Source organism: Coregonus lavaretus (assembly GCF_964263955.1).
Source record: "Coregonus lavaretus genome assembly, chromosome: 1".
Lineage (NCBI taxonomy): Eukaryota > Metazoa > Chordata > Actinopteri > Salmoniformes > Salmonidae > Coregonus > Coregonus lavaretus.
In genome coordinates this window covers 59,045,448-59,055,985 of record NC_139988.1, presented here as the reverse complement: position 1 = coordinate 59,055,985, position 10,538 = coordinate 59,045,448, and the positions used below count along the sequence as shown (strand labels likewise).

Here is a 10,538-nt window from a genome sequence, read left to right as displayed (position 1 = left end):
GGTATTCTGGGTATTTAGCTAAGTCCTTTTCTTTCCACTCCGCGTGTAGTTCATGCTGAACCGATTCCCTGCCTTTGCTAGCTACGGTAGTTAGATACACTGCTTCGTCAGAACTATGTCGTTCAGTTTCAACTTCGATGTGCAGTTAACGACAAAGGGGCAACAAGGTGAAGAAAGACAACCACAAACTGGAAAGCAGGACTATGCAGTAAAACCTGTGAGTAACAGAGCTAGCTAGCTCGAGCCACTAACGTCAGTTCTGAGCGGTCCCAAATAATTCCCCAGGCTTTTTGGGCTTTTACCCAAGAGCAGAATTCCTGCTAAATAAATGGAACTTTTTTTATAAAATAGAAGTAACCTTGGCTTTATATTCTTTTTTAAAGGGATGGTGTGCAGCTGACCCAGTATCTGCGTTAAGGGCCATCCACACCAAGGACGATAACTATATAGGGGTGGGCGATATGAGCTAAAATTCATATCACGATATTTTCCACTGTCCAGACGATATCGATATGATATCACGATATATGACGTAAAAAAATATGAATCACATTTTAATATCCCTTCTTGGTTAAATTATATTAGTTAAGGAAAAATATGTATTTGAACCTTATATAACCAGAAAGAGTGAGGCATTGGACCGTATGGACCTGAAAAGTTTTTATTTGTATTGTGCAAACATGCATTCCGTAAACATGAGGTAGGTAGGCCTATATATATATATATATATATATATATATATATATATTAGATATTAAGTAAAATTAAATAAAAAATAACAGGAGATAAAGAAAATAAGGTAATTACAAATTCAAATACGTGTGTTTGTTTTGGCTACGGTCCGTAGATATGTAAAAAACTAACCGTTTGAAACTAAACCTTTCAAGCCTCAACCATCAATTATCAACAATATCAACAAATCTTCACTAGAACTTTCTTCACAAGTTCCGTGCCAGGAATACCAGCATGTTGACTGTTTCTGGCTTTAGTGCTGCCCTGTGACATGTCACCACATTGCCCCCAGTGCTGAATGCCCTCTCAGAGGGGGCACTTGTGGCAGGGATGCATAAGTATTTCTTTGCCAGACAACTCACACGTGGAAAATTAGATCCGTGAAATCGCCACCACTCCAAAGGATCAGACTCGCTGTCTGCTGCCGTTGCCAGAATGTAGCTATTCAGCTCTTGCTCAATGATCTGCCTCTCTGAACATGAGGCAGGTGCACTGCTGGTCTGCTTAAAGAAGCTCCCAAGGCTCTTCTTGGGCTTCTTGCCTGATTGATGAGCAGTGGAAGCTTCTTTCTCCCTGTCAGTGTGATCCTCTGCAAGAGACGATTTTCCCAGGGCTGTGTTCTCCACCAGGAGGGCTTCGGTCTCTGAGGCAGCTCTCACCTTAAAAAATGAAAATAATTAAACTTTATTTGTATAGCACCTTTCATACATAAAATGCAGCCCAAAGTGCTTTACATTTGAAGCAATAAAACAAGAACAAATGAATAAATACCTTAATGTCCTCCAGTTTCTCAGCGGACATGTACCTGGTCTTGAACCTTGGATCTAGAAAGGTAGCCATGGAGAGCAGCTCATCTGTTGCAGGGTCAGTGTACTTGTTATTCAAGTAATCAAGAACCTTGATCTTGATCTCTTTGGTCAGTTCTGTATCGTCCTTGCTCAGATTTAGAACCTCTGCATTTAACAGATTGATGACAGGCTTCAAATAGGACACGCTCACATACGCTTCTCCTGACAGGGCATCTGTAAAGTCCTGGAGTGGCTTCAGTGCTGCTGTGACTGATTCCAAGACCTGGATGTCTTGCCAGGTAGGTACAAGGTGCCGTGTCTTTTTGTCCCCTGCCAGGACCTGTGTAATGGCCTTTTCCTGCTCCAGGACTCTTTCCATCATTTTCAGACGAGATCCCCACCTTGTCGGAGATTATGTGATGAGCTTGTGCAGGGGCAGGCTTAGTTCATTCTGTGCTGTCATCAGGGCCTTCTGCTTTTTCCAGCTGTATGAGAACGTGCTAACCACCTTTTTGCAAACCCCTGTGGCCCGGGAAATCGCACACCCCTGTGGCCCGGGAGCGTTTTGGACACTCCTCTCTGGAAATTGGGAATAAGAAATCAAAATAATAGGGTGAAAAATAATCGAATCACAATACAATAATAATTAATAATAATGCATTTTTATATAGAAATCACAATACAATATAACTTTTAATCTTTGTTTGAGGATTTACGGCATTTACATTCAACTGTTACACATTTTACAAATCTGATGTGCTTAGATTTAGCCTACGGTACATGGCTGATGTGAGCTGTATTTTTTCTTAATAATAAGCATCATACAGGGTAGGCCTAGGCTACAGTCCTGAAACTTACCAATAGCATTGTGCAGCCTGTGTCCGAAACATCCAAGGTTTGCCCACTTGTTCAGCTGCAATGCCTTGATCATGTTCGATCCGCTGTCGGTCGTCATACAAACTTGACGCGACTCTTTTAATCCCCAGGACGACAGTATGTCCCTCAGCCCACCTGCAATTATTTCCCCGGTGTGGTCGTCTGGGAAATAAGACGTCTGTAGGCACTTACTTTTCAGTTTCCAGTCACCGTCTATGTAATGGATTGTGAGGCTTATATAAGGTTCTGTGGTACGACTTGACCATAGATCGGCAGTAGTGGAGAAGAATGGAATGTTATTTATCTCACTGTAAACTCTGTCCCAGCATTCTGTGTAAAGCTGTGGCAGGCATTTTTGGCTAAAATATTTGCGGCTCGGGATCTCATATCTTGGGTCCAGAGTTTGAATCAACTTTCTGAACCCCTCTTTCTCCACAGTTTGAATCGGTACCATGTCCTTCGCTATGTGATTTGTAATCGCAGCTGTGATGTCTATCCATTTTTTGCTCGTCTTCTCATAGCAAGTACCGGCAGCAAATGATGATATAATTGATTGTTGAGTGCGAGTCTGGCTTGTCTTCGGGCGAGCTCCTGGGCTTACTGTCTCACGCATTCTGGTGCATTGTTCATACTCACGGACATGTATGTTTTTTAAGTGATTGAACAGGTTGGTCGTGTTTCCACCTTTTGCTAAGACAACACGACGACACAACTTGCATAGGGTAGTGTTTTGGTCGGGGTCGGAGATTTTAAAGCCAAACCAGTTCCAAACAACAGAGGTGCCCCCTTTCTTCTTAACCAATTTATCCTCCTGCTCTTGAGCAACATCAATTTCTGTGTTTTCGCTCATCCTGGATTGTAAAGTTTTCCCCCAATAGTTAACCTGCCTCCTAACTGCAGCTGCCTGCACACTTCTTTGTTGCTAGCACTACATGCGTGCAACAAGTGCATGCGACGTGCGCTCATAAAAATAGGTCAACATATTAACATACATTCTTTTATTCGTAAGAACCAAGAAAGGTTGGATAAAAAAAAAAAAAAAAAGATGTAGCTACTTAGTACTATCACTCAGTTGAAATTTGGAACAAAAAAATATTGATGCAAAATTCGAATTTATGAATTCTGAATAAATCGCGGTATCCATGATATTGCTAAATCCATATCATGGCGCGGCACAATACCGGTTTTTACTATCAAACCGGTATATCGCCCACTCCTATAACTATAACGATAAATTATAGCAACATAACTATAAACTTTGGCGAGTATCCTCACCAGCGGATCGTTTATCGTTCTGCAGTATACCTGTAAATCAACTGATCAACGCATCCTACTGTATGCTGTAGGCCTATTAATAAGTAGCCCTTGATCACATACCTGCAGGAAGTAGGGGTGCTGAGTATCCTGCATCACCCCCTGATAAATCAAAACAATTATACCAACTCCAAAAAATTACATTTTTGTGGTGTGAACGCTCCTGTTCACTTGAATTAGAAAACATTTTTATCTTAATAGTTATTGTCCTTGGTGTGGACAGCCCTTTAGAGATGTCAATGATAAATATAATATGCCATTTAGCAGACGCTTTTATCCAAAGCGACATTTGCTACCAAGCCATAAATGTGAATAATATCTAACAAGGAGAGCGAGGGTAGGAAAAAATATGAAGCTATGATGCACTGTCTGTCTGACTCAAATCTGCCCATAGTTTGAGAAGTGAGAATGCACACATGTGCTGATCTACAGCTTTCTTGGTCCATAAACATGCAGGAAGATTATTAGGTACAGTGCCTTCAGAAAGTTTTCACATCCCTTGACATTTTCCACGTTTTGTTGTGTTACAGACTGAATTTAAAAATGAAATGAATTTCGAATTTGTTAGTCACTGGCCTACACACAATACCCCATAATGTCAAACTGGAATTATGTTTTTCTAAATGTTTGCAAATGAATCGCTCTGTGTGCAATAATGGTGTTGAACATGATTTTTTAATGACTACCTCATCCCTGTACCCCACACATACAATGATCTGTAAGGTCCCTCAAATCTAGCAGTGAATTTCAAACCGATTAAACCACAAAGACCAGGGAGGTTTTCCAATGCATCACAAAGAAGGGCACCTATTGGTAAAAAACCAGACACTGAATATCCCTTTGCGCATGGTGAAGTTATTAATTACACTTTGGATGGTGTATGCATACACCCAGTCAATGCAAAGATAAGTCCTTCCTAATTCAGTTGTCGGAGAGGAAGGAATCCGCTCAGGGATTTCACCGAGGCCAATGGTGACTTTAAAACAGTTACAGATTTTAATGGCTGTGATCGAAAACTGAGGATGGATCAACAACATTGTAGTTACTCCACAATACTAACCTAATTGACAGAGTGAAAAGAAGGAAGCCTGTACAGAATAAAAATATTCCAAAACGTGCATCCTGTTTGCAACAAGCCACTAAAGTAATATTGCAAAATAATGTGGCAAAGCAATTCACTTTTTGTCCTGAATACAAAGCATTTGTTTGGGGCAAAACAAAACATTACGGAGTACCGCTCTCCATATTTTCAAGCATAGTGGTGGCTGCATCATGTTATGGGTATGGTTGTTATCATTAAGGACTGGGGAGTTTTTCAGGATAAAAAAGAAACTGAATTCAGCTAAGCAAAATCCTAGAGGAAAACCTGCTTCAGTCTGCTTCCCACCAGACACTGGGAGATTAATTGACCTTTCAGCAGGACAATAACCTAAAACACAAGGCCAAATCTACACTGGAGTTGCTTACCAAGAAGACCGTGAATGTTCTTGGGTGGCCGAGTTATATTAGTGTTTTATTTTTCAAATTTTGTACGCATTTTTCTTCCACGTTGACATTAGAGTATTTTGTGTAGATCGTTGACAAAAAAAGGACAAATCCATTTTAATCCAACTTTGTAACAGAACAATGTGGAAAACGTTAAAGGGTGTGAATACAGTGAAGGCACTGTAGCTAAACCTATTGCCAACCTTTTTTTATTTTGGCATTTTAAAACGCTTCCTCCTTTCCCTATTAAGACAATCATCTTCTCCGACTGTCAACTGTCAATTTACGGATACGATAAATATATACAGTGGATATAAAAAGTCTACACACCCCTGTTAAAATGCCAGGTTAAATCATGTCAGAACTTTCCCCACTGTTAATGGGACCTATAACGTGGACAATTCAATTGAAAAACAAACTGAAATCTTTGAGGGGGAAAATAAAAAACTCACAATAACCTGGTTGCATAAGTGTGCACACCCTTAAACTAATACTTTGTTGAAGCACCTTTTGATTTTATTACAACACTCAGTCTTTTTGGTTAGGAGTCTATTAGCATGGCACATCTTCACGTGGCAATATTTGCCCACTCTTCTTTGCAAAAGTGCTCAAAATCTGTCAGATTGCGAGGACATCTCATGTGCACAGCCCTCTTCAGATCACCCCAGAGATGTTCAATTGGATTCAGGTCTGGGCTCTGGCTGGGCCATTCCAAAATGTTAATCTTCTTCTGGTGAAGCCATGCTTTTGTAGATTTGGATGTGTGCTTTGTGTCGTTGTCGTGCTGAAAGATGAACTTCCTCTTCATCTTCAGTTTTCTAACGGACACCTGAAGGTTTTGTGCCAAAATTACCTGGTATTTGGAACTGTTCATAATTCCCTCCACCCTGACTAAGACCCAGGTTCCAGCTGAAGAAAAACAGCCCCAAAGCATGATGCTGCCACCACCATGCTTCACTGTGGGTATGGTGTTTGGGTGATGTGCAGTGTTGTTTATGCGCCAAACATACCTTTTGGAATTATGGCCAAAAATGTCAACCTTGGTTTCATCAGACCATAACACATTTCCCCACGTGCTTTTGGGGGACTTGATGTTTGTTTTTGCAAACTTCAGCCGGGCTTAGATGTTTTTCTTTGTAAGAAAAGGCTTCCATCTTGCCACCCTACCCCATAGCCCATTCATATGAAGAATACGGGAGATTGTTGTCACATGTAGCACACAGCCAGTACTTGCCAGAAATTCATGCAGTTCCTTTAATGTTGCTGTAGGCCTCTTGGAAGCCTCCCTGACCAGTTTTCTTCTCGTCTTTTCATAAATTTTGGAGGGACGTCCAGTTCTTGGTAATGTCTCTTTTGTGCCATATTTTCTCCACTTGATGATGTCTTCACTGTGTTCCATGGTATATGTAATGCTTTGGAAATTATTTTGTACCCTTCTCCTGACTGATATCTTTCAACAATGAGATCCCTCTGATGCTTTGGAAGCTCTCTGCGGACCATGGCTTTTGCGCTGAGATGCAACTAAGAAACTTTTAGGAAAGTCCTACTAGAACAGCTGAACTTTATTTGTGATTAATCAGAGTCATTGTAAATGATGGCAGGTGTGTAATGACTTCTATGTAACATGAGTTTGAATGTGATTGGATAATTCTGAACACAGCCACATCCCCATTTATAAGAGGGTGTGCACACTTATGCAACCAGGTTATTGTAAGGTTTTCATTTTTCCCCCTCAAAGATTTCAGTTTGTTTTTCAATTGAATTGTTCACATTATAGGTCACATTAACCGTGGAAAAAAGTTCTGACAAGATGTATTTTCGTCTCGTTCTTTTACATCACATAAACCTGGCATATTAACGGGGGTGTGTAGACTTTTTATATCCACTGTAGCTAGCTATCACCACAGATGAAAGGATTAGTTATCATAATCTTTGTTAACAATTCACAGAGCTATCTGCTTAGCTAGCTTGCTTATTGCATGCATGTCCGGGCACGTCGACGTGAGCCTTATTATTAGTGAATTAACTCAACTAATATTTGCAACAGGAGTTACGTTTTGTTTACTGTCAATTCATCCATTTCGCAATACTGCACATTTCTGTTGGAAAATGAGCTAGCTTGCTGCTGATTTTCCCAGCTAGACATTCCTCTGCGTTGTGCAGTGCTCGTGGCTCAGGCGTGAGTGGCGGCTAGCATAGCGGCAGCTTTGCTATTTAGCGGGAATATCAGCAAAGCCGATAGAGAAGGGCCGATAGACTAGAAAAGGCCAACATCAGCCCGATATATCGTCTCTGCCGATTTATCGGTCGTTCTCTAATTCAAACTCCCATTAGACAGCGCTGCAAGCGTTATGTCAAAATACCTTCGATGCTCACCAAATATGGAGTTTAGCTATGGAGTTGCGCTAATAACGACTTTCGCTATGTACTTCCCAAAAAGCTCTAAATAAAAATGTACAAACAACTGAAAACAATTCCTGTTCGGCACCTCCATTACTGCCACGCACAGGTCGAAAGTCTGCAACCGCTCAATACATTGGAGGTGCCAAAGAGGCAGTTTTTCGGTTGCTTGTACATGTTTATTTAGACTTTTTTTGGAAATACATATCTGCCGTAACGGTAGTAAATGAAGATAGTTGCTCAGCGAAACGCCATATTTGGTGAGTAACGAACATATTTTGACAACGTTTGCAGAGCTGTGTAATGGAAGTTTGAATTGGAGCTTCCTGGGCGTTAGAGACGAGACACGTCATACTCCTCGTCGACATCTCTAATACACAGACACTGGAACAGTGTGCAGCCAGCCACAGGAGGGAGTCCGTGTTATTCTGTATCCTTCATGACATTCGGCATCTTTGATTGTGCATAAGCATTAGGATGCTTCTATGTCTGTTCTATTCATGTTTTCGCTGTGTATGTATTTGACTGCCAGGAGACAGGACAGTTACAACACTTGTGAATGCATGCAGATTGTACTTTGCATTGTACATGACAATGGGCATCTTTTACCTGTGTGTATTCAACAGGTGCCCGGCAACAACACCACCACTCCAGCAGAAAATGTCAAAGCAGCTGTTGAACACCATCCCCCTGCAGAGCCCCACTCTCTCCTCAATGATGCTGTCTCTGAGACTGTTACCATAGGAACGCTTCCACCCCTCCACTTCCTGAATGAGTCTGTGTTCGAGCAGACGGCCAGTGAGCGAGATGACGACGAGAGGATCCTGTCTCGGACCGCCGCCCAGAGCTCGGACCTCATCTCTGGGGTGTACGAGGGAGGGTTAAAGGTGTGGGAGTGTACCTATGACCTCCTGGAGCTGCTAGAGAGAGAGGGGGAGACGTTCGGGGGGAAGAGGGTTCTGGATTTGGGCTGTGGCGCCGGACTGCTGGGCCTTCTGGCGCTAAAGAGAGGCGCAATTCAGGTCCATTTCCAGGACTATAATAGAACTGTTATAGAACAGCTCACACTGCCTAACGCACTGCTCAACTGTCAGCTGGAAGGGGAGGAGGAAGAAGAGGAGAAGGGGAGGAAGGGAAAGAAACGGGGGCAGCAGGAGGAGGATGATGAGACAATTATAGAAGAGGACAAGACGAAAAAGAAGGAAGAGGCAAAGTCAGAGGAGAAGAAGAATGAACAGAAAATAGAGGGAGAGGATGGCAGCCCGTCGCCCAAGAGGCAAGCCCTGGACCCATCCCAGCACTCAAAGCTGGCCTGCTGTCGTTTCTTCTCGGGTGACTGGACAACGTTCCTTGCGCTGGTCCTCAAGGAAGACCTGTCCCCTAAATATGACATCATCTTCACCTCAGAGACCATCTACAACACGGCATACTACTCAGCTCTTCACGACACCCTCCACAGACTGTTGGCCCCGGGGGGAGTGGTCTACCTGGCCACCAAGGCCCACTACTTTGGGGTGGGGGGTGGGTTACACCTGTTTGAACAGTTTATGGAGGACAAGGGAGTGTTTGATATGGAGAAACTGTGGGACGTGGACCAGGGGCTACAGAGACATGTTGTGGCCATGCACTTCAAAACAACAAACAAGTCTTGACTTTTTACTTTGTGTACAGTTTCAATGAACTGAAAAAGAAAATATTTTTCAAATTAGTTTTTACTCAATGCAGCTGGAACTTCTATGCTACATAAGGTGTGCTAACGACCCTCTTTTCAATCTATTTCAAATAAACCTTTTCCTATAAAGAAGACCACCTGTGTGTCAATTGGGACATGCTGCAAAGAAACATGACTTCCACATAATTAAAATGACAGTATGTTTGATTGTTTGACAGATAATGAAAAGACACAGAATATTTAAATATATATATAAAAAAGACTTGCTGTAGTCTAGTAAGTAGGTATGACAGTCTGGCTTTTTGTAACCTTGGTGGTATAACCTTGTATGTCAAATACTGGAGGTGTGCTTGATTTACGAAAAGGCAGATTAAGGAGGAGTTTGTGAAGCTTCACCAGTTGAAGAGGACAGCAGGATAGCTGCACTGATGGAGGGAAAGAAGCAGAAGTCTGATGATAAAGAAGATTGAGGCGATGAGCAGATATTCTATATCCCATTACCATGGCACTATTCCATTGGTTCCATTGTAGTGTGCAAACTAGGCCAATCAAGTATTTCGGCAAATGTATTTGGCGCAGGTCTGTTTTTAACAGGACATTGCTTCTTATGTTTGCAAGTACATACTGTACAAGTTTCTGTACAGTACTCAATGTTAACATGTGAAAATGTATTCAACTCAGTTACCATTTGTTATGTGTATGTTTGTGAAATACACTATAAAGAAAAGCTGAGTTTGTATTCATTTTTGATTATGGGGTCATAAGTGGTAGTTGAAGTAGGCGCAATATACTACCCAAAAGAAGATACCGTTTCATGTCGACTTTACCCTTTGTTCACATACCTCTCTCACGTTCTATATAGACTATTAGAATAGGGCTAGTGCCACTAACTGAAGTGCAGGAGAAAAGTGGAGAGGAAATAAAGCAATAAAGGTCTTTTTACAGGGGGTAGGGAGGGGGGAAGGAAAGGAAATGGGCTCACTGACCTTTGCATGTGATTCCCAAGTGTTTAAACAGCACGATGAAAGCCAGGCTTGTTTCTAATGTCCGCCACAAAATGTCAATTGCAACTTATCCCACCTGCCCAAGGACACGGTCTGAAAGTGGAGTCTGGCATCACTGTAGTGTAGCACATCTATTTTACAGTGGGGCTTTATGTGGTCTCTGTGTCTCCTAATTCACCTTTTCACATTTCGTTGCCCATTATCCATATTCTTTTGTATAAACTTTAAAGACTTGGCAATGTCATCATGTTACAATCTAATGTTATC

The 10,538-nt window shown here is 41.9% G+C and overlaps 1 protein-coding gene across 1 annotated transcript; it reads left to right on the top strand.

The window, feature by feature from the left end:
• Window positions 1-48: 48 nt before the first annotated feature.
• On the top strand, window positions 49-9,979 carry mettl18 (methyltransferase 18, RPL3 N3-histidine). The gene is made up of 2 exons (XM_084159236.1): window positions 49-217; window positions 8,222-9,979. The coding sequence occupies exons 1-2, from the start codon at window positions 116-118 to the stop codon at window positions 9,245-9,247; spliced, it is 1,128 nt and encodes a 375-aa protein (XP_084015362.1). The 5' UTR covers window positions 49-115; the 3' UTR covers window positions 9,248-9,979.
• Window positions 9,980-10,538: the final 559 nt, after the last annotated feature.